This window comes from Ictidomys tridecemlineatus, chromosome 15 (assembly GCF_052094955.1).
Source record: "Ictidomys tridecemlineatus isolate mIctTri1 chromosome 15, mIctTri1.hap1, whole genome shotgun sequence".
Classification (NCBI taxonomy): domain Eukaryota; kingdom Metazoa; phylum Chordata; class Mammalia; order Rodentia; family Sciuridae; genus Ictidomys; species Ictidomys tridecemlineatus.
This window is the reverse complement of record NC_135491.1, coordinates 3,694,544-3,719,197: the sequence shown is the minus strand read 5'-3', so window position 1 is coordinate 3,719,197 and position 24,654 is coordinate 3,694,544. Positions and strand designations below refer to the sequence as shown.

Sequence of the window (24,654 nt, the reverse complement as noted above, 5' to 3'; positions counted from 1 at the left end):
GTAATTGAGTCTGTGTGTTTTATTTCGATCTCTTCTAGCTAACTTTTATGCCAAGAACCTCATTAATAAAACCATTGCGCTGGCCACAAGGTAGATTACTCCTGTCCTTAGGCCTGGTCTCCGTGCTGGTGAAGCACACACAGGCTACAGCAGTGGGGAGCTGGGCAGCACTGGGCTCCCTTCAGGGCACAGCCTGGCCCTGACCAAACTGAACCACAGCACAGTGCCCCCTCACCTCTCCTGGGACCTCAGACTGATCTCAGTCCCCAGGATGGAGGTCACAGAGCCAGTTACTCAATGCTGCACAGAGAAGAGAATCAGCTATTTTTCAGTATTATTAAAACTGGGTAACATCCTCACCCCTGAATGGCACATCCACTTAGAATTATTGCAAAATGACTCGGGACTCTCATGGAACCCAGGATTAAGTACCCCCATTAGAGGCAAGCCCAGCCCACTACCCATCTTCTAGCTCTGCCCCTCTCTTGGAACCTTGCTCTTACCAGGATCCAGACAGCAGATGGTGAAGGAACAGAAAGAAATATGCAAAGTAGGCTGCATGGACCAGAGGTAGGGCAGGGTGTGGCTGGAGTGTTACAGGAGCTGGGGGGCAGTCACAGGAGTCTCCATGCAGCAGGTAACATCAGAACAAAGACCTGAAGTGTTGACCACCTGCAGCCCAGTGTCAAGGAAGCCTAGACAAGGGTCAAGACCCAGTGAAGGCCCTGAGGCTTAAGCAACCTGCTGCCAGGAAAAGGAAAGAGGCCTGGATGGCTGAGAAGCAGAGGCCCTGAGGCAGCAGAACAACCAGGACCCAGGTCTTCCCACATCTTTCCCAAGCTTCAAGAACAGTGTGCACTCAGGTTTCCTTGCCTGTCTGAAAAACTACATGTGATCTTTGACTTTGTCCTCTTAAGATATAAAACTTACCAATATGATAGTACATTGTGCTATTTCGATATATGTCAAAGTGTCTAGCCAACACCCCCAAGTACAGAATCACCCTACCTGAAATGCTGAGAACTACAGGGGAGAGGCACCTGGGGAGCTAAAGAAGTACAGGATGGACCATGAAGGTAGAAAGGCCCACTAACATCCCAGCATGGACTTGAGGACACAACTGGCCACAGAACTCTAATGTTCATAGGAGAAGTCTCCAGGAGAACTATAAGGAAGAATGCTATCAAAGCTGTGATCAAAAAGATGAGGAGAGACAGTGGGCACAGACAGGCTGAGCAGAGGTACAAGGCTCAACTGTGGGGCAGCAATGCCATCAGAGTACAGGGGGTGGGGCCTGGCAGCAGAGGAATTGCCAAAGTGATCAGGGAGGAATCACAATAAATGCAAGGAGAGTTTTAAGATAGGCAGATGTTCTAACAGCTAAGAAGAGAAAAGAGAAGAAGGAATCATCAACTGGGCAATGTGCTACTGACAGAAAAGAGAAATGAAAAAGGGAAATTGGATACTGCATTTAAGCCAGGCACAGTGGCACACCTGCAATCCCACCTACTTAGCTTGGGCCAGGAAGATGGAAACATGGGACACTTAGACAGACCCTCTCTCAAAATAAAAACTAAAAGGACGAAGTATGTGACTCAGTGGTTAAGTCCCCCAGGGTTCAATTCCCAGTACCAAAAAAAAAAAAACCCTTACATTTTATATATGGATTTTTTTGGTACTGAGATATTTGGGATGTGTGTGTGGATGTGTGTGTGGATGTGTGTGTGTAAAATCTATCTTTCCTTTTCCTTTACTATCTGAGACAGAAGAAAATCCCAACTGTTTCTACTGTCTTACAATCATTACACAATGCCTCCCCTCTATTCAGCAATATGTGGTTTCCTCTACTGGCAGATTCCTGGTGTCCCACAATCTCAGTACCGATCCTATTTATTTAAGGAAATGGCTTCCTATAGATTAGGGGTTTAGGTCCACAACAAAGGCACTCACTTCACATGCTGTAATAGGGAACTGTCATTCATCATTGTGTGATAATGGATAAAAGTCATGGTGCCCAAAACCCCCTCCTGGGTTTCAGTTAATCTTCTAGCATATTCTTCCAGGTGTAACTGTATGCATAATAAAGTATTTCCCTAAGTGAAATTACCCCATGCAGCAAATTAACAAGACCCGAGCAGGGATCATGGGAAGCTCCAATTTATAGCTCACCAATGAATTCAGGTCCCAACCCAGGACATATGACTGGCATGGGAAGTGGGGTGTGTATGGAATTATGGTACTAAAACCCTCAACCAGTGGCATTGGATGCTATCTCCAGGTAGTGATGCCCAGATCTGGATGCAATTACAGAAACCTAAGATGGTATATGACACAGAACTGTTTGCTGACGCAGACAGATTCCCAGGAATTTAGATGACCACAGTTAAGAGTGCTGTACACAGTGTTGCACTTCAGCTTTCCCTATCCCCTCACCAACACTACACCATCTCTGGAAAACACAAGAGGGTAACCCACAACTGAATGGCTCAAGTCACTGCCTTCTGGCCCAGGAGACTACAAAAGGAAGCTATCCTAATCCCAGAACTGCAGAACACACAAAACGTAGAAACAGCAGTTTTGTCATTCTCTTCTTCAGCTGTATAGTTCAAACAAACAAAAAAACAAAAAACTTAACTTACACTTACCTTATTGGAGACAGAAATCAATGTATTACAACGTCATCATCCACACCCAGGGGCCCCTGTCTTCATTGCTGCTTCCCTCCCTCACTCTGATCATCTCCATTCTCACCTCCACTCTGATTTCTTCCCCCATCCTGGGTCCTGCTCCCTTGGCTTTTCTCTCCTCTCCTGGTTTCTCCCCTTCTTCCCTCTATTCCTTCCCTCCATCTGATCTTCCCCATTCCTGCAACTCCCTTCACCTCCAGTCAGTCTTTCTGCCCAGTCTTTGTTCCCAGTCTCCACAGATGTCTGCCTCTTTCTTCCCCATCCACTCTCTCCCTCTGGCCTGCCTGCTGCAGGCCCCTGTCCGCATGCTCTGGACCCGCACATCACTAGGCCTCTTCCCTGGGCGCCCTGGTCACTAGTTACACCTCTTCCTGTCCCAGCACCAGTTGTCCTCTGCCATCCCTGCAGATAACCCATCCTCTCCTCCCCTGCTCAGCCTGAGGTCCTCCCCATTATGCCCCTTTCCCTAGGTGGCTGTCCTTCACTTCTCTGGAGATGGAGATTCTAGATTTCTCCATTTCCTTTTCCCCTTGTTGGGAGGATTAGGAGACAGGACGCGCCCTCTGTGGAGAACTACCCGCGCTCGGACTGGCTGCGGGCGGCGGGGAGCGAGCGGGGACCCACAGGGCGTCCAGAGGCCCAGGCCAACCCCGGCGGGGACTCGCGCCAGGGCGCAGAGCAACGCGACTCTCCCGCGGCGACCGAGCTGACTACAGGTGGACGGCGCGCGGCAGGGACGCAGAGGTCTGTGGGGACCGAGTCCCCGCCACGGACCCGCCAGCGACCCAGTAGCGCAAACCGCCCAGAGACAGGGAACTCACTTGCCAGGAGACCACCGGATCCACTTCCGGGTCTCCTGGTGGACGCGCGGGCTCACGGAAGATTGCAAAGAGGGAGGAACCTGGAGCTGGTGGGCGGGGCCGGAAGCTTGACGATGGAGAGAGTGGCTCTCACAGGTTAAAACCCACCCAATGAGCGGGGTCGGAACGCTTGATGGGCAGGGTGGGAACCATGGAGAGGGCGGGCCTCAGAGGGTAAAACCACCTGGTGACGGGGGTCGGGAAAGCTGACGGACAGGGGCGTGGCGATGGAGAAGGCAGGACTCACTGGGTGAAACCCACCCACTGGGCGGGATTACAAGGCTGACGGGCAGGGGCGTGGCGATGGAGAGGGCGGGACGCACTGGGTTAAACCCACCCAGTGGGCGGGTTTGGAAGGCTGACGGGCAGGGGCGTGGCGATGGAGAGGGCGGGACGCACTGGGTTAAACCCACCCAGTGGGCGGGGTCGGAAGGCTGACGGGCAGGGACAGGAAGTTGGACCTACCCCCCTCGGCGGAGAAACCCTGCTAGTGAACCCAGGGGTCAGAGTTTCCAATGTGCTGAGAATAGAGAGCCTTTGCTGGGTACAGAAATGCTAGCAGTTGAATTGGGTTGAGGTCAGCCTGCAGGGAAGTGCGGTGGTCCAAGATGTGCTGGACCTGAGCATGAACCCCAAAACGCAGGGTCTTAGTGGGCAAGGGTGTGGGCGAGGCCTGATTATCCTGCTTTCTGCGGTTTTGTGTTTTATGACTGAAAAAGGAGGTGAGACTCCCTGGGACGCTGGGACGCCATGGAAATGTGGGAGGTCACTTCGCCCTTGGGGAGGGCCGGTGGGGTTAATGTTGGGTGATAGGATCTAGTTCAGTTCTTGCTATTACAATTAATTTTAGCAATTGAATTCAAAAACCCTGGGATTATCCATGAAGTCCTTGCGAATCTGAATGTGAAAGGAAAATGTGGCGGGCAGCATGTATAATTTCACCCTGAGGCCCTCAGGATATAAATCCCACCCCCCCCACCTCCACCCACCCCCACCCTGCTCTTGTGACTGACATCACATTGTTCCTGGAACTAAGCCAAGGGTTGGGTACCTGTCTCTGAGGTGAATGGATGAAAGAACTGGATACTGTGCTCTGATGGAAGTGCACATGGCAGGATGCTAAGCTTGAGGATTTTTTTTCTTTTTATCACAAGCAAAATTTTGCATTGCATGTATATAGCATATACATAACAACACAGTAAATTTCAGCTCTTCTGAAACCTAGGACACTTAATTACTGAGCCACACCCCCAGGCCTTTTTTTTTATTTATTTATTTTGAGACAGTGTCTCACTCAGTTGATTATGGCCTCACTAAACTAATGAGGCTGCCTTTGAACTTTCTATCTGCCTGTCTCAGCATCCTGAGCCACAGGAATTACAGTAGTGAACCACCATACCTAACTATATATGAAATTTTAATATGTCCTAAACCTCAAAAATTCCTGACCTCAAACACTATTGGATATTAACTGCCCCCCCACACACACAAACACACAGACAACACTGAATTCCAGTTCACATATCTGAGGTTTACCAGAGTCACTTGCAGGATATATGCACTGTAAAAATGTTACAAGGGTTTAGACTTTTCACTTCTGCCTCCAAATATCCAATGGGTGGCTAAAGGCAGGACTGAGACATGTCATCTCTGCTTCCATTTTACATCTAACTCTTTGGCTCCAAGTCACCTTGGATTCCAAACAACATTTGACCAGATAAACATCTTGTGTTGACTCCAGAGTACTTCACAGCAAGAGCCACTTTCTTTATTCAGGAGGAGGCTCCACCTGCTAATCCTGAGATAATGATGCACTACATTGAGGTGGGAATTTAAAAATAAAGGGAAATATACTGAGTCTCAAAGGAAGTGCCCATGAACTGTTGTGAAACAGACTGGTCCAGCAGCAGCAAGTAGCACTCTTGGAGGACAACTCCAAACTTTATTTTTCACAAGCAGGAACAGAAGAGAATAAACTACAAATACTGAGTACTGATCCTCAGTTTCTCACAACATTTAGAGGCTACTTCGTGCCATAGAATTTCTACTCTACAGTCTGGTGTTGTGGCTGAGTGGTAAGGCACTTGCCTAGCTGGACTAGATCCCACAAGACTGTTGGCGTTTCAAAACAGAGTACTCAGACTCAGATATTTTCAATACAAAATGTAGGGACTTAGGGTTAATTAGGTTTGCTGAAGAAATGATGTAGCAAGGGAAGGGAACTTACTCTTGCCCCAGGCATTCGTTTCTCAGGATAACATTTCTACAATTTCATTTTACAACTGGATCTGGTTTTGCTACCTCAGAACTACTGAAATGCAAAAAGCACCCATGAAACAAATTGCAAGGCCCCACTGATATGTGCTTGATTCATGCCCTTCAGCCTTGTAACCTGAGGTCAATACTCAAGCACAAGGAAAACGTGGTATTTTCTTGCTCTGACATGACTCCACCTCTAGCCCAGCAGCTAGGAACTGTTCCTCTATGAATATTAACATCAACATTCTAGGGGTTAGTCCCGTGCTCCAGAAATAGCCAGGCTTCTCCCTTGAATGTATCTGCCTTGCTTTACCCCAGAGGAGACTCCATTTAGAGAGGGCTCCTATTCTTTCTTGAATATGCATTTACCTCCTAAATAAATCACATTGTATGCCTTTGGCATGTGCTGAAATTCTTTTCAGTCATGTGTGCCAAGAACACCCCTGAGACAATTTTGTCCTTCTGTCTGGAAGCTCCTCAGAGCCTTCTCAAAACATCTCTTTCCCTGTCACAAGACATCACTTAGAGAGAATCACCTGCTTTGGCAGCAAGAAAAGCCTTCTCCTATGCAAATCCCCAACTCTTGCTCTCATTACCCTTTTTAAAATTGTGTGTGTGTGTGTGTGTGTGTGTGTGTGTGTTTTCCCCTGCTGGGGATTGAACTCAAAGTCTTGCACATGTGCTACTTGAGTTACACCTACAACAACTGGAGCTATAACTCCAGCCCCACTCCCCCTTATTATAAAACCTCAAAGTCATTGTCAGCCAGTTTGGGGGTAGGGGGTTACCAGGCATTGAATTCAGAGTTAGGAACACTATGCAGCTATTTCCTCACTTACATTCTACAGTTGCAACATGTAATGTAGAGTGGGTACTTTACCACTGAGTCACATCCACAAACCAACTTTGTAGTTTATTTAGAGACAGGGTCTCACTGAGTTGCTTAGTGCCTCACACTTGCCGAGGTTGTCTTGAAATCCCCATCCTCCTGTCTCAGCCTGCTGGGATTATAGGCACCCACCACTGGGCCTAGTCATTGTCAGCCTCTTGAAGAGAGAGATAAAGAAGCAGGTACTCTTCTCTTCCCAATGTAGTTCTATTGCCTATGTTACTTGTTTACCTTATTTTTTTGCGGGGGGTGGGGAGTGACTGGCTTGACCTGGTTTATTGAATCCTCAGAGCCAGGCCTCTGTTTGAGGACCTCAATACCAAGACATATAAAAATTAGTTTTTCCTACTGAAAATGAGCGAAGCAATTATCTACCCCTCCTTTTTGGACTTTCACCTTAGAAACGTTGAAATTTAATCTATTTTCTCCTGTGCTTAAGATGTATATAAATTCTTTTGAAAACTGAATAGAAATGTTGTCAGCTTTATGACCCAGAAATGTCTTCAAGGACCAAAAAGCCATCTCTTGAAACATCCCAGTAACTGAGGCAGGGTAGGCACCTGACACTTTAGGCATCGGGCTGAAATTTGCAATCTCTTAATACATTGCCTGTGTTACCCACAAGATTCTAGTTTAAAGCTTTATTCAATTACAATATTTTCTTCTTTCTCTCCTACATTGGTGGGGAAGATTTTTTTTAAGAGAGGAGAGAGAGAGAGAGAGAGAGAGAATTTTAATATTTATTTTTTAGTTTTCGGTGGACCCGACATCTTGTTTGTATGTGGTGCTGGGATCGAACTCAGGCCACATGCATGCCATGCGAGAGCAATACCCCTTGAGCCACATCTCCAGCCCAGTGGGGAAGATTTCTGAGGTGGGAAGCAATTTTGTTCTTAATTATATTTTCCCATGCCACCTGTTGGCAAAAAAAGAGCATGCACTCAATAGTTTACAACTAGTTGGAGGAAAATGTTCTCAGCTCCCAAGACAAGTGGCCTGCTCAGGCAGCTTTCATCCCTCACCCTAACTTGCTGCACTATCAATTTCCAACCTAAGGAAGCCAACCCTGTCCCACAGGTCATCCAAAAGATGCAAGGAATGCAAAAACAGAACAATCAGCCCCAGCTGGATGACTTCATTTTCACTGTTCACCTTGACTTGGGGACTCCCTACATGTGCTTAGTCTGTGGAATGGTCTCCAGGCTTTTTGATTTAAAAATATCTACTGTTTTTGAAGATCGCGATTTTTAAGCCAGCCTCAGCAATGGTGAGGCGCTTAGCCACTCAGTGTGGACAGCAGTGACAGTGTCTGAGATTGGGGTCCCTGATGACTTCATGGCTACTTGGTGACTGGGAAAGTTTCTGTGCATAGGCATAGTGTGGGAAGCCTTTCTCACACGTGATTGGATACCTCCCTGACTGGGTGTGAGGCACTCAGGCCAGCTGTGTCTGAGCTTATCCCCACCCTTTTCAGGTGTGAGAGCCTGTCCATGTGGGGGGGTGACTGACCATTGATGCTGAAACCAGTCACTGACCCTGACCTTGGAATGCTGTCCCCCTCGACCTTCATTGCATGGAATTTTCCCCTGAATTTTTTGCTCCCCAATAAAAGCCAACTCTCTGGCTTGCTCCCCCCTCTCTCCTGATGGTCTCTTGTGTAAACCTTGCTACCAAGTCAGGTGGCTCAAGGCAGGAGCCGGGAAGGGCCCTCTCTTAGCTGGGCCAAAAAAAAAAAAAAAAAAAAAACGTAAATTGAGTTTATATGTCTTTATTTTGATCTCACTAGTTAACTTCTATGTTTGGAAGCTCTAGTAAGAAGGTAGTGTGCTGGTTGAGCAGCCCCATAGGATTCCTGGTTGCTATGGAGATGTCCTCCATGCTAGAGTCTTATCAGCTTGGAACTTATTCTCAGGCAGGGCAGCTCCTGGGAATGAAGGAACTTCTTTGCTAAGACAGCCACACTATTTCACCAGTTCTGCTGCTCCTCAATCTGCCCCGAATTAGTAAATTTAAACAATGCATTTTCTTGAGTGCTGCACAATGCTCCTCACATTGCAGGTTGCAACTGTACAATGTAACTGAGGAAATAGCTGCATACTGTTGCTAACTCTGTAACTTTCATGAATACAAAGAATAATGCTTGCACAATCTTTAATCTGATTTAGAGACATATATAATAAAGACTGCTGGAGTGATTCCTTAGATCTGCTTCTCCATCAGAGAGCAACTCCCCACTAGACCCCAGCGGTTTTAGCTTCAAGATCTGCCTGTGTGACTCTTTTTTTTAAATTTTTTTTTAATATTTATTTTTTAGTTTTCAGCGGACACATCATCTTTGTTTGTATGTGGTGCTGAGGATCGAACCCGGGCCGCACTCATGCCAGGCCAGTGCACTACCACTTGAGGCACATCCCCAGCCCCTTGTGTGACTCTTATCTCTTCCAATCTCCCATGGCCCCTCCTTGGAACCTGCTACTTTGGCCAAGCTGATCTTGGCAACTCAGTGAAACCCTGTCTCCAAATAAAATACACATGGGGCTGGGGATATGGGCCAGTGGTTGAGTGTCCCTGCATTCAATCCCGAGTACAAAAATAAATAAATTAATAAATAAATAGAAAAAAACATCAAAGCATCTACTGTTTTAAAGTACAGCTTGCTGTCACCGTTGCTGTGAAGCAGCTGTTGATGATGTAAGTTATCACTGGCCTTAGCCCTGCTCGCCCCACAACATGGATGTGTTCCCTAGGAGAGCCTCTGGAGTTAGCACAGGTGCAGGATCACCTTCAAAGTGAACTGAGAATAGAAATGGAAATGAAGTTAATGCAGGACTTGAGGGACACAGCGAAAAATGGCACCATCTACAGAGTCGGTTTTGCATTTCAACTGGTACTTCCTACATATTTCCTGCCTGTCACTCACAAAAGGGGCTCCAGGTTCCAAGTAAGAATCTCCGCAGCCACGCCCCTGCGCGCCCCGCCCCTCCCGCCTTCTCCCGGGGCCGCGCCCCCCTGTCGCTCTGGCCCCGCCCCACCGCCGCGGCCCCGCCCACCGCCCCTGTTTCGCTGCCAGGCTTCTCCAGGAGCGCTCTGCTCCTCCTCCCAGACCCGGAAGCTGATCACGGAGCAGCGGTCACAGTGAGGCACGTGAGTTCCCTGTTCAGTGGCTGCCCCTCCTCCAGAGAGATAAGAGTCACACAGGCCTGCAGCAGTGGCGCCAGGCAGGGAACCCGCCAGGTGTGGGGCTTGGCCTCCTGACCGCCCTGCAGCCGCCCCCAGCGCGCGGGCCTCCATATCCACACCAGCCCTGCCATCACCTGCCCTGCCCTCCTCAGTCCTGCCTTCACCTGTCCTGTCCTCACCCAGCCATGTCTCCTGGCCTGACCCTACCCTCGGACAGCCCTGTCCTCCTCACCTGCCCTGTTCCTCACCCAGCTCTGCTCCCCTACTGGCCCAGCTTTTGCCAGGCCTTGTCCTGCTACCTGGCCCTACCCTCACTTGACCCTGTCTACCTTGGCGCTATCCTCCTCACCTGCCCTGTTCCTCACCCATACCTGTTGCCAGCTGGACTTGCTTTTGCCAGGCCTTGTCCTGCTACCTGGCCCTACCTTCACCCGACCCTGTCTACCTTGACGCTGTCCTCCTCACCTGCTATGTCCTCCTTGGCCAGGTGTCCACCCTGCAGGTCTTCCCTCCACTAGTCTCCCTGTTGTCTGCAGGAGGTGACCTGGGCCTGTATGGTGACTTCCAGGGTGTCATCTGATGCCATCTCCAGGTAGCAATAGCCAGATCTCAATGTCATTACAGAACACTAATTGGGCAGGTGGCACAGATTCCACCCCAGGGAAAAATATGCTCCCCTGGAGGTGGGCATCCCAGACCATCCCCCTCCCTGTGATGTGTGGCACTAGGCTCTGGACAAAGAGCTGGACCACAAGTGAGAGAAAGGACACAACAGAGAGAGACCTTACACAGATGGCAAGGGATTGCAGAGGGAGGGCACAAGAGTGAAAGAAGAAGCCATAAAGCAGCAGAGAGAAGCAGATGGAGAAATCTAGAATCGCAAACTCCAGAGAGGCGAAGGACAGCCACACAGGGATATGGACAGAACAGGGGAGAGACCTCAAGCTATCTAGAGAGATGAAGGTCATAGAAAGAGACAGAATCCGGGAGGGACCACAGGCAGAGTGTGGGAGCAGATGACAGATTATCTGCAGGCATGGCAGAAGGCAGCTGTGGTGCTGGGATAAGGAGAGGGGTAACAGGTGACAAGGGGAGCCCAGAGGAGCACCTTAGAGAGGAGGCATCCAGAGCATGGGATTAGGGGCCTGTAGCAGGCAGGGCAGATGGAGAGTGTGGATGGGGAAGAAAGAGGCAGAAATCTGTGGAGATTGGGGACAAAGACTGGGGAGAAAGACTGACTGGAGGTGAAGGGAGTTGCAGGACTGGGGAAGTTCAGATGGAAGGAAGGAATAGAGGGAAGAAAGGGAGAAACCAGGAGAGGAGAGGGAAGCAAAGGGAGCAGGATGCCCTCCCGTGTGGGGGTGGTATGGAGCACAGTAGAGCTGAGGAAAGAAATTGCAAAACTACTGCCCATGAGGCTTGTGTATTTTAAAATTCTAGAGGTAACAGGATAGCTCCCTTATCCAGCCCGAAGGCAGGGACTGAACTCATTGTGTCCAGGGTCACCCTCCTTCCTTTTCCTGATTTGCGGTGTCATGTAGGGAGTGTAGGAGATAGAAAGGGCAATTAAAGTGTTTTTGCTTTTGTCGGGCTGAATGCAACAGTGACCACTCAGCAGAGAGTTCTTCACCTCTAGTCACGTAAATGTGTGGGGATTTCTCCCCACCAACACAGGGTGTCTGTGCCACCTGCCAAATCACTGTTCTGTAATGACATTCAGATCTGGCTGCTGCTACCTGGAGATGGCATCAGATGACACACAGCTTTCTCCTACAGCACTGCCCCACATGGTCTGCCAGTCACCTGGAGAAGTTGGGACCCCCTGCTCACCACCTGGAGGGAAACATGGTACTTTTGTTTGCATGCTTGTTACAAATACAGTGACACAGCTTACAGAGGTACAGGCAGATGAGAGAGCCATGCTAAAGGTTGACTGAACCCGAGAAGGGTGTTTTGGGAACCCTGAGATACCAGGGAGGAGTCTGGCAGACAGCTGGTCATTATTGAACAACCACATTGCATTTTAGTGAAGAGAGAGGTGGTATTGTTTGTGGAATGTCAGAGCAGTTGAAACAGGGTGGGTTTTTCCTGTATCAGACAGTAAAAGGAGGAGATCTTGTCTAAGCTGCCGGCCCATCTCAAGGCTGGTGTCTCACTGCTGCCTGAAGAGAGTGTGTCTTTGCCTCTGGCTAGTGCTGACCCTGAGATCAAGCATTCTCAGCCCCTCTCACAGTCTGAAAATGGTGTGGTGTCCTTCCTGTGTGTATCATCAGTTTTCCACATGCAGAATCATTGGGTCATTGTCCTCAGAACACTGGCATTGAGCATTTCCAATCACATGAAATAAAGCCTCTTTTGTTTTCCATTCTTCTGTCTCTAAAAGATAAAACACTTTGTTAACCACATTTTTTTCTCTGTAATGTGGTTTTTAGACTACATTTGCATGCTGAAAATTTGTTTATATACACTGTCTTCTAGTTCTGGAGTGACGTCTTCCAATCAAGTGTTCTCATCCACCCTAAGCTAATGGTTTAACTTTCACAGTCTTTTGTGACATCATCGTTTCAATCTTCCTTTTAAAATGTCTTGTCCTCATATCTCCTCATGTCAGTATCTTCACCTCTAGATATCATGTCATATCTCCTCATTGCCCAGTTGCTGACTCCCTCTTCTTTTTTCTTAGCTCTGCAGACATCTTCCTTATCTTAAAACTCTGCTTGCATTCATTGGGATTCCTCCAAGGATCACTGTGGCAACTCCTCTGCTGCCAGGCCCCACACTGTTCTCTGACTGGGGTGCTGCCCCACAGTGGAGCCTTGCACCTCTGCTCAGCTTGTCTCTAGTTCTCTGGGAGACTGCGCCCATGAACCCTAGAATCTTCTGGCCATTGTCTCCTAAACGTCATGCTGGGATGTTTAGCGGGCCTTTCCACTTTCATGTCCTCCCATGACCTGAGCTCCTCAGACGCCTCCCCGGCATAGTCCTCAACATCTCAGGAAGGTCAGCCTCTATTGGGGGACTTGGCTGGACACCTCCACATGAATCAACATTGTACAATGTATTATGACATTGGCAGGTGTTTTTTTATTGTATAGGAGAATGAAAAAAAATCACATGAGTTCTTCAGAGTAGAAAGGAATCTAGAGTACACACAGCTCTTGAGGCTCGGGAGACAAATGGGGAGAGACCTGGCTCCTGATTGCTCTGCTTCCCCAGGGCCTCTGCCCTCATCTCCTGCTGTGTCCTCTGCTTGCTCACTTTCAGCCACATGGCCTCTTTCCTTTTCCTGGCCAGAGATTGCTCCAGCCTCAGGAACTTCACTGGGTCCTGTCCCTCTACCTAGCCCTCTACCTGGCCCCTGAGCTGCAGGTGGCCAACCCCTCAGGTCTTTGTTATGACATCACCTGCTCCATGGAGACTCCTGTGACCCCCAGCTACAGTCACACTCCAGCCACACCCTGCCCCCACTCTGGTCCCTGCAGCTTGCTGTGTCTGTCTCTTTCTGCTCCTTTACTGTCCACACCTGGATCCTGATGAGAACAAGGGTCCAAGAGATGGGCAGAGCCAGAAGGTGGGTGGTGAGCTCGACCTGCCCTTCTGGGAGGTGCTCCATGCTGGCTTCCCCGAAGTGTGAGGAGTCATTTTACATCCACTCAGGGGTGAGGCTGGTGCCCAGCCTTAATAATATTTGAGCGTGATTCTCTTCTTTGTGCCAGCATTGAGTACCAGCTCTGCAGTGGTACTGGGGTCAGCCTGAGATCTGATGACAGCTGCTGGGTCAGAGGTGTGGTTCACTTTGGTCAGGACTAGGGGGTGCCCTGAAGGGGAGCCCAGTGCTGTCCAGGTCCCCGCTGGTGCAGGCTGTGGGCTTCACCAGCAGGGAAATGAGGCCCAGAGGAAGGAGTCAGAGAAGCCTCCTGTGCTGCTCCCTGCAAGAGCTGCTATGCCTGGGTCTTGCTGTGCAGTGGGCAGCCAGTAAACAGTCCGTTTCCTCCTTCCAGGACTGACTTGTGAAGACTCGTGTTACCTGAGGAAACAGCCCTGAAGAGGAGGAGGAAAGAAAAGGGGTCAGGAATGGCTGTCACTGAGGTACAGTGATGCTGTCAGGTGGTCCTGAGTCCCCTGTGCAGTGCTGGGCCAGGGAGCTGCTGGCCTCCCGTGACTCTGTGGCCTCCTGCCTGTCAGGTGTGCCTGCACTCCCTGGGGCCTCCCTTACCCCATCCTCTGTGCTTAGATTCCATCCCACAGTGACCTGTGGCAGAGAACCCATGAGGAGGTGCCACCAGGTATGGCCCTGGGAATCCTCTGTCATTTTATTTAATCTTTTAAAAAAGTAAGTGTGCTGTTTGGTGGTGTCCCTGCCCTCCACACCAGTTCTCTCGCTCTAGTGCTCATTGTTTCCTGCCTTGTGCTTCTGTTGCCTTCAGTTGGCTCTTTCCCCTGGAGGTGTATGGTTAGTTGACCTGGGTTCCTTCCTCCTTGTTGTAAAGTTTCACTACCCTAAGTTCTTTCTTTTGTTTTTATTTTTATTTTTTATTTTATTGCATTCTGTGAGATTTGGTATGTTTATTTTTGTTTTTACTTTTGTTTCAGATATTTTCTGAATCCTGTTCCTGTCGTTACCATTGATTGGTTAAGAATGAGGTGTTTCATTTTCCCTTATTTGGGGGTGTTAATTTTTCCTATGCAGTTGGCTTCTGTATTTATTCTGTTATTTACAGGAAAGAAAACTGGGGTCCTTCCAAGTATTTGAAACTGAATTTTAAGATTTGTGTCCCAATCTGTATCAAATGAAAAAATAAATAAAGCTGGGTGGTAGCTTAGTGGTTAAGCATCCTGGTGACAATCCCCCGTAACAATAACAACAAAAAAGTCTGGCAGTGTCACTCAGTGGTGAAGCACCCGAGTTCAGACCAGAGTACCCTAAGTAAGTTTTACGATTTTTAAAATGAGGTGCCTGCATTCGTCTACATCGGATTGGTTCTACCCTAGGCTGTGAATGTGCTGCCAGTAGTGGGGGCGCCTTCCTGTGCCTGCCCCTGTCTGTGCAACTGCAGGGACCTGCCGGGCAGATGCATGGTGTTGCCCTGCACTTGGTCCACGTCTCTCACGTAGGAAACCTGCTGTCAGTTTTCACTGCAGTCTCTGCCCCTAAGTCTCTGATGGCTCAGGTTCAGCTCTAATTCCAATCACCTGGGCTGGGTTTTGCTCTGTAATTTTATATTCCTTGACCCAAGGGAAATTTCCTAGGGCGTCTGTGACACTATGATGTGTGCAGAATGATGGGAATCCTTCTTCCTCTCCTGGGCCACTTTGTATAAGTTAGTGCATGTAAAGCATTTAGGAATAGGTGTGCACTCAGTAGTGTCACCACCCAGGTCACTGCTCTGTGGTGACATTTTGCTATTGAGATTTTGCTATTGTCCACCCAGGGTGGCCTTATCTTCTCAGGACACAGATTATGCTCTGGCTCACCCAGACCTGAGCATCACCTGGTGTGTGGAATATGGGGTCTCCACTCATAGACGCAGCCTGTGTTGTCTTCCATCTGCATGTTTCTTTTCCTCTCTTTCTTTCTTTTAACCAGGAATTGAGCCCAGGCCAGTCTACCATTGTAATACATCCCCAGTCTTGATTTGTTTTGTTTTGGTTTGGTTTGGTTTTGGTTGGTTTGTTTTTTTGACAGCGTTTTGCTAAGTTGCTGAGGCTCGTGTTGAATGCGAATCCTCCTGAATCAGACTCCTGAGTCTTGGATTACAGCTGTGTACACTGTGCCCAGCTACTATGTTTCTTGTGGTGTCTGTAAGGAAGACATGTATACAGATGTAGCGAGTATTTTATCTTAAGGAAAAGTGTAATAAAACACAACTAGAGAGATTTAACATGCTCAAAAATACCAGATCATGTGAGAATATAGGCAAAGCAAGTTCAGTTTCTCCTTGTATATACTCCGCACCCAGAAATCTTCTGTGATCCCAGATGAGAGGTTTTTGTCCACAACCAGGCGAGTAGTTCTTCAGAGGGCACCTTGTCATTTTATCTAATCCCGACACTGTGTATGTAGATACTCGATGGATCCAAGAGCTGAGGTCTCTGTCCCACAAGAGTGCCCGCTTTTCAGATGTCAGTCTTAGGCAAAAGTATGGCCCATGATTCAGAATGACCTTCTGTAAATGGGGCTTCCTTCATCCCCTCCTCACATTGAAAAAGTGGTTAGAGTGCTTTGTAAATCTGTGAAGGACTTGACTTGCATTTTCCTTGTGGTGACGCCTGTTCAGAAGAGGCAGGTGAACACGCAGGTGGAAGAGGTGCATAGGCCAAGGTGTGGGCAAAGGACGTGGAGCTCACATGACTTTGCGTGGTGGGCCATCCTCCAGGACCCTCCACCCACGCGTTGATCTGAACACCCTTTCACCCCGTCCTGTTGAGATTTTATGGAGGCTCCATTATGTAGGCAGGCTTGATTACATCCTGGGTGATGCTGATCAGTTGGGACTTCAGTTCCTCTCCCTTCCCTGGAGGTAGGTGTCAGGACTGTGTTACAACTGCCTCTCCTGCCTGAGGCTTTCTGGGTGAAGCCCCTTCATGAAGCTCTCTAGGGGGCTTTGGCACCTGACTTCTCACTAGCACAGAACTCTTTCTTAGCTCTCCAGGGATTCCACGTGAGCTCCACATCAGCAGACAGACAGATACCAAATGTGTGTTTACAGCCTCACAGTGCAGCTCTTCTCACTTGAATCAGTTGCATGCTTACACTTCTCCCTTCTCATTTCTCTTTGTTTACTTCTTTGCAGTAATGGGGTTGAACCTAGGTCCCCTCTGCCATTACATCCCTACTCCTATGTTCTTCATTTTCAGAGAGGATCTTGCTGTGTTTCCCAGTCCCACCTTCGATTTATATTGTTCCCACCTCAGCCTGGGGATAGCTGGGATACAAGCATGTGCCACCATGTCTGGGCTCTGTGGTTCACATTTGGCATCAAGACTGTAACTGCCCCCAGTGCCCCATTGTGAAGCCTGTTTTAATTTCAGGGTCCGCTGACATTCAGGGATGTGGCCATAGAGTTCTCCCAGGAGGAGTGGAAGTGCCTGGTCCCTGCTCAGAGGGCTTTGTACAGGGACGTGATGCTGGAGACCTACAGGAACCTGGTCTCCCTGGGTGAGCTTGACTTCCCCACCCTGCACCTGCCCCATGCCAGGATCTTCAGTGCATACCTTTGTGTTTCCCCTTTGAGTTTGGGATCCTCTGAATTGACTGACTGACTGAAGCCCTGGTGCAGGTTAAAGAAAGCTTCATAGTGCAGCCTCTGCACTTTGTCCCCTTCCTTCAGATGTTCTTCCCCCTTCATGATACTGCAGTGGTGGTTCCAGAGCTGAAGCACAACATAAAGCCCACAGCCCACTCTTAAAATATCCAGTTCTACCCAGATGTGATGGCACATGCCCACAATCCCAGTGGATTCATTTGCTGAAGTACAAGGATCAGAAATATTGCTGCAAGTTCAAAATCCGCCTCAGCAAAAGTGAGGTATTTAGCAACTCAGTGAGACCCTAAATAATATACAAAATATGGCTAGGGATGTGGCTCAGTGGTCAAGTGGCCCAGAGTTCAATCTCTGGTACAACAACAACAACAACAACAATTAAAATATCCAGTTCCCTGTTTTCTATTTCTGTGCTTTTGATTCAGTGGTTCTTGGAAGAGAGCTAGATACCTACATGATATAGTGAAATATTTTCTGTATCCCTCTGTAATATCCTCTTCCTCACGTGCAGATAGGGCTGGATGTGGAGAAGCCACAGTGCATCAGCTTCTTTCTCTTTACAAGCAGGAATGTGTCCTTCAGACCCAAGTGTCCTCTCTGGGCTGGAGCAAGGGAGGGAGCCCTGGACTGTGAATGGCCCAGAGGAAATATCCAGGCCTGCAAATGAGTGGGCATTTGTGGAGGGTGTGAACGCAGGTAAGAGCTCACATGGGCAGAGAGGCAGCTGCCCACTAAGTAGAGTTGGGGTGCTTTGGCAATGAGAGGGGTCAGGGCTAAGGTGAAGTCCATTTCCTGGGCTTTACATGCAAGGAATTTGCTTTCAAGCTCCTTTTCCTCCTCTAAACTTTCTCTATGTATACATGAGGATGTCTTCCCCTTTCTTATCTTTATATATGAGTGTAACCTGATTTTGTTAAATTCATTCCATTTTTCTTCCCTTTCCTTCCTTCCTTCCTCCCTCCTCTTGTTCTCTTCCTTCTCCTCCCCTGTCTTCCCTGTATCTTTATGATGTCTGGTCACCTCCTCTAATAATCCCTTTTCTCCCTTACTTTGTTCTAGTTTCTACATATGAGAGCAACCATTGACCCTCAATTTTTGAGTCTGGCTCATTTCACCTAGCCCAATGTTTTCCATTCCCCTCACCAGCCAATGCCATAATTTCATTCTTCATTTACCTCTAGGTTTTTAAAAATCAGTGTTGCAAATTAGTAAAGAATGTCTCATATTTTATACTAAAGATTCACAGTTTCCTTTTTGTTGAATAAGATTTGTCAGCCTTCTCTCATGATCATGATGAGATGGTCATTTTCCTGTCAATTCACTTCCAATTACTATTAGAAATCCAATAGACTTATTCACTTCAACCACAGCAGTTTATTTCTCACATTTTGGGGCCTGCAAAGTCTATGATCAAGGTCCCTATTTAATTAGTTGATATAGCAGGAGTGTTTTGGTCAGAATTTATTTAAACTAAGTTTTCCTGTTAAAGACATTTTGATTACATGAATTACATGTAAACAAACTTTCCTTCTGTAAAAGTCCAGTTCCATATATTTTTTCTGAACAATAAAATCATGATCAAGTAATCCTCATAACTGTTGTCAATACAAGTATTACTTTGGTATAACATTATATATTTTCCTGTAAGATAACATTTTTTGCTTCAGTAATTAGTCATAAACCTGTGGTTTCTTTTGTCTTCTAGACATTACTCGAGAAAGTTTCATCAAGGAATGTTCACCAAAACGGCACAGGTGTACAGGAGAAATAGTCCACACAGTGATATTGCAAACATGTGATGGCCGTGCCATTGAAGGATCATCCTTCGATGAAACCCGGAAGAGAACATGGGACTTATGTTGTTGGAGCAATGTAGGAAGACATCACACAGGATTTTCTATGACTCAAGAGGAAAGTCCCCCTGGTTGCAGAGGTGAACGTGGAGGCAATGGTGCAGGGAAGGTGCTCATCAACAGTTGGCTTGGATTCAGCTTTCAGTCACATCTGCCTGAACCACAGTCCTTTCAAGATGAAGGGAACCTTCATAAATGGATCGATAGTGAGCAGGCTCTCGACAATGGTTCCTTGCTTCCAGCCCACCAAAGAATTCCTTCTAGTGTCAAAGCAAACATTTCTCATAAATATGAACATGATTTTATAGGCTCTTGTTTGTTTATACCAGAACCAAAAACAGACATTCCTCCAGCAGCTCACAAATGTAATGAGTTTGGAAAATCCTTTAATCAAGAGTCACAATGTACTATACATCAGACACTCCGTATGAGAGAGAAGCAATTTATGTGTGATATATGTGGCAAGGTCTTCAATCAAAAATCGAATCTTACAAGTCATCATAGAATTCATACTGGAGAGAAACCTTTCAAGTGTAACGAGTGTGGGAAGGTCTTCAATCACAGTTCACACCTTGCACAACATCGGAGAATCCACACTGGAGAGAAACCTTTCAGATGTGATGACTGTGGCAAAGTCTTCAGTCAGAAGTCCTACCTGGCAAACCACCAGAGAATTCACTCTGGGGAGAGACCTTACAAGTGTGATGCATGTGGCAAGGTCTTCAATCAGATTTCACACCTGGCAAGTCATCGTAGAATACACACTGGAGAGAAACCCTACAAATGTGATGAATGTGGAAAGGTCTTCCACCAAATTTCACACCTTGCACAACATCGAACCATTCACACAGGAGAGAAACCTTTCAAATGTAATGAGTGTGGCAAGGTGTTCAGTCGCAATTCTTACCTCGTTCAACATCTGATAATCCACACTGGGGAGAAACCGTACAAATGCAATGAATGTGGCAAGGTCTTCAGTCACATTTCACACCTTGCACAACATCGGAGAATTCATACAGGAGAGAAACCTTACAAATGCAATGAGTGTGGCAGTGTTTTCAGTCACAAATCTTCCCTAGCAAATCATCAAAGAATCCACTCCGGAGAGAAACCTTTCAAATGCAATGAGTGTGGCAAGGTCTTCAGCCGCAACTCATACCTAGCAGAACATCTGATAATGCATACTGGGGAGAAGCCTCACAGATGCAATGAATGTGGCAAAGTGTTTGGTCGCAGTTCACATCTTGCATGTCATCGCAGAATCCATACAGGAGAGAAACCTTATAAGTGTAATGACTGTGGCAAAGTATTCAGTCAAAATTCATACCTAGCATGTCATCGCAGAATCCACACTGGGGAGAAACCTTACAAATGTAATAACTGTGGCAAGGTCTTCAGTCTGAATTCATCCCTAGCCCATCACCGCAGGATCCATAGTGTAGAGAAGCCATAGTCGTGTAATCAAAGTGCACAGGGTGGTGCGTCTCACCTACTTCAGAAAAAGGCAGAAGGGTGGCAAGTGCAAATCCAGTCTGGACATAATGGTGAGACTCTCTAAATATGAAATAAAGGGCTCTGATGTAGCTAAGTCGTAGAATGACTGCCTAACACATTTTGAGTCCCTGGGTTCAATCCCTAAACCCCAGAAGAGGAAAATAGTAATGCAACAAATGTGTTGCGGTCTTCAGTAACATTGACATCTCACATATCAAGCATTTATGGTGGAGAGAAACCCAATGAATGTGATGAGGGTCACAAACCCTATAAGGTGCATCTGGCCTGGCCAATAATGTGATCCACACCAAGAGGGCTAGGCAAAGTGTTCACTGACATTTCCTATCGTGCACATTGTCAATATCTCCTCCTAGAATAAAACCACAAATGAATTAGACAAAGTCTCAGTCAGCATTCAAGCCGTGCAAGACCACTGAGAATTCCTAGTGGAGAAATTATCTCCCGTGTGTAATGACTATATAGAGTGATCCAGGCCTCATTTATTTTTATTTTATTTTTTTTTTAAAGAGAGAGTGAGAGAGGGGGGAGAGAGAGAGAGAGAGAATTTTTAACATTTATTGTTTAGTTCTCGGCGGACACAACATCTTTGTTGGTATGTGGTGCTGAGGATCGAACCCGGGCCGCACGCATGCCAGGCGAGCGCGCTACCGCTTGAGCCACATCCCCAGCCCGATCCAGGCCTCATTTAATGCTTAGTAACTTAGTTAAGTCTGTGATAGAGAGGAACGTCACACATTCATTGGATGTAAACAGGCCCTATGGTAAAAGCCTCTTATCAGGATTCCTGCTGGAACAGAAACTCATAAATGTACCAAGATGGCAAATCTTTACTATGCACTCAGCCCCCTGTACACGTCAGGTAAGGCACAAAAGCATGACTTTGGCCAAGCCTATCTTCAGTGCTCATGTCTCAGTGGACTTCAGTTGATCCACACTGGAGAGGAATAATGGAAATGTCTGCAGGTGCCAAGCTCTTCTGGCACACTTCACAGCTTGCACAACCCAGGAGAAGACGTCCTAGAGGTAGAGCTTGAATCCAGTGAGTGTGGCACCCCCTGCATGATGAGTTCAAGCAGTGGTCAGAGTCCATACTAAAGAGCAACATCCGTCACCATCACAGCACAGGACAGACTTCCATGCCTCAGAACCAGGGGGCATCAAAGGGACACCTTTGTGGAAGCTGTGCAAAAGTTATTTTCATGATGGGGCTTAAATACAAGCCTCAAAACCTGGAACAGAGTACATGCCCCAGAGAACAACCAACCATCCAAGTGTAAGGAAAGTGCTATTTCATTGTCAAACATTTGTGATTTTGTTGTCCTGAGAGGATTTATTCTGGGGAGAAATGAGACAGGCATTGTGACCCTGGATAGTTTCTTCATCAAGGGAGTATCCTTGGGATTCCCTAGTTGTACTGGTATAATACATTATTTCACCAATTCTCACACAATACCCCATGTCAGAAAATTTATAGGAAAAATAAATTAGTCTCTGATTGTCCAAGATTAGCTTCTGGTCTTGCATACTGTGGAAGAATTACAAGTCAGACTCACAGCATGTCAAAGGTACAGGGATTTTTGAAAAGATCCAGTTATCTTCAGGTTGTAAAGTGTCTCATTCTTCAATATTTCTTGGAAAGCACTCTGTTCGTGTTGGGTTCTCTGCCTTCCTTGCAGGCCTCATGGCTGTGTCCAGAAAGGAACCCTTAGGAGCAAAGGCTTTCATGAAATGAGGATCATTGCTGTCCTTGCTCCTGGAGGTGGAGAACACTCCTTGTTAAAAGTCAATATTATTTGCATCAAAGAGTATTTCAAAGGGGCTGAGCAGGATGTAGAATTAGGATGTCAGTCATCCTGTCTGTGGTGGTCTGTGCCCTCTTGTCCATATTGTCCATAGTGGAATGGGGTAAGGAACACTCTACAAACTGCCTGAAGTAGGGCAGCCAAGACTGTAGGGACTGGGCTTTTTATTGGAGAAGAGGAGTGTGTTCTTAGGGACTGATTATATCCAGGAAGAATTCAGGGAAATGGTGGCCATCCTGGGGCAATATTCGTAAAGTAAGTTCTATAATATCTGTATACTATTGTTTTAAAATTAATTCGCATTCAGTTACACAAATCTTTGGAATTTGAAGGTAAATTAAGACATTATGTTCTTCCTTTTTTTTTTTCTTATCTCATTAGACATCCTTCTTAGATGCTTTTTCTCAGTCTGATTTTTTTTTTTCCTGAGAATAATGCAGCTTACTTGCCCCAGCACCTGCAGGAGAGGCCCTGCCGGGTGTCCCAGAGTTGAGAGCTAATTCTCATTCAGATGCACTGAACCACAAATGGCATTTCCCCTAGGAGAACCCCATGCAACCAGCAGAGAACCTCCTTGAATAGATAAGGGCAGTACACCCCAAAAAGGGATTTATAGAGGAGTATCCCACTGACAACAACCACTTCCCAGTGTGGCCTGATAAAACCGCACCCACCTGAGACCCTCACATGGGCCATACAGCCATGTCATCCTGACTCTAGTACCTCCACCTTACACCACTGCACCCTGCATGCTCCAGAGTACAGAAGGTGGAACCCATGTTGGATCAGAGAGGGCTAGTCACAGAGATTTTCTTCAGGAGGATTCACAAAACTGTGGAAAACTTCCTCCCCAGGGAATCCTGGAGTATTGAGGAGGCTCTTACTTATCCCTAATGGGGGTAACTGACCAAATCAGACAACTCAGGACTGTCTACTCTGACCCACCAGAAAGCTAGTAAGTACCTCAACACATGAAAGATGAGAGGAGCCTCCTAGAATTGTATCTGAGGTGAGCTGGTCTGATCCCTACCTCCACACCAGGGAAAAAGAGAGGCAAAGACAAGGAGTACTCGGCATCTTTAAAGCATTCCAAACCCTGATAGAATCCAAATCAGGAAGATCCAAGAACACTCCCCACTTTGGCATGGAATATCATAAATATTTCTAATGTCAATTTTTATCTTACTGGTATTGCTTTTCATATTGAATGGACATGTTCTGTTTATTTGGCATTGCAGCCTTCACCTCAATTGATTGTATTTCCTGTTTTAAAGCATTAAATAGAAGAAGCATTATATCTTTGCTTTCCTAATGTATATTTATACTTGCTCCTCTTAATTTCATGTTTACTTCTTGTATTACCTACTCCCGCCTCAAATAACCTCACATTGATTCACCTTTTTTTTTTACCTTAGTTTGTGTTATTTTATCTTTTCTTCATTTCCATTTTTTTTTTATCTTCTCCCCTTTGTAGCCCCTATAGAATATAATAGCAATTTTACTATCTTTAAGAACTACTTTCTCAACCTATTGAAGAACACTAATGTGGACTGGAAAAAAATATTTGTCAGTGCCTCTCAAACAGAAGAGATTAATATCCATAGTGTTTTGAAAACTCAAAAAGCTTCACACCAAAAAGATAAAGAATGAATAACCCAAACAATAAATGTGCACAAGAACCAAATAGACATTTCTCAAAAGAAGAAACAAGAAAATGTAAAAACTACATTGAAGCCTTATCCTCACTCCAGTTAGGATGGCAATCAGTAAGATTGCAATTAATGATAAATGCAGACAAAGGTGTTAGAAAAAGGTACATGTGTATTTTTCATGGGACTACAAGTTAGAATGACCACTTTGGAAATCAGTTTTGAAGATTCCTTGGAAGACTACGAAGGGGGGCTGGGGATGTGGCTCAAGCGGTAGCGCGCTCGCCTGGCATGCGTGTGGCCCAAGTTCGATCCTCAGCACCACATACAAAGATGTTGTGCCCGCCGAGAACTAAAAAATAAATATTAAAAAAATTCTCTCTCACTCTCTCTCTCTGTGTCTCTCACTCTCTCTTTAAAAAAAAAACAAAGTATAAGTCACTCTTCGTGTTTTTAAAAAAAAATCACTCTTCTGAAACATACTGCTTAACTGACAATTTAATAACAAGCTCTTAGAAAGATGACTTATGTTTATATGTGCAATGATAAAGTGATTTAAAAAAAAAAAGACTACGAAGGGAACAATAATATGACCCACCAATTCCACTCCTCAGTGACTATACAAAAGAACTAAAATCAGCACACCATAATGATTCTTTCCTATCGATCCTTATAGCAATGCAATTCACAATAGC

The 24,654-nt window shown here is 46.6% G+C and overlaps 2 protein-coding genes across 3 annotated transcripts in view; one reads left to right on the top strand and one right to left on the bottom strand.

Annotated features, from left to right (window-relative positions):
- LOC101969663 (uncharacterized) overlaps positions 1 to 24,654 on the bottom strand; it is a 52,902-nt gene that overhangs the window by 5,496 nt on the left and 22,752 nt on the right. Inside the window, exon 1 of one of the 2 annotated variants that reach the window (XM_021721130.3) lies at positions 3,509 to 3,658. The exons of the other annotated variant lie outside the window; for it this stretch is intronic. The gene's annotated coding sequence lies outside the window, so the exon portion shown is untranslated. Of the gene's footprint in view, positions 1 to 3,508; positions 3,659 to 24,654 lie in introns of those variants that run through there. 2 annotated transcript variants of the gene reach the window in all.
- LOC110597195 (uncharacterized) lies at positions 9,732 to 23,607 on the top strand. The gene is made up of 6 exons (XM_078033035.1): positions 9,732 to 9,839; positions 11,596 to 11,723; positions 13,877 to 13,964; positions 16,908 to 17,034; positions 17,705 to 17,836; positions 18,846 to 23,607. Exons 3-6 carry the CDS (start codon positions 13,950 to 13,952, stop codon positions 20,444 to 20,446), a joined length of 1,875 nt encoding a protein of 624 aa, XP_077889161.1. The 5' UTR covers positions 9,732 to 9,839; positions 11,596 to 11,723; positions 13,877 to 13,949; the 3' UTR covers positions 20,447 to 23,607.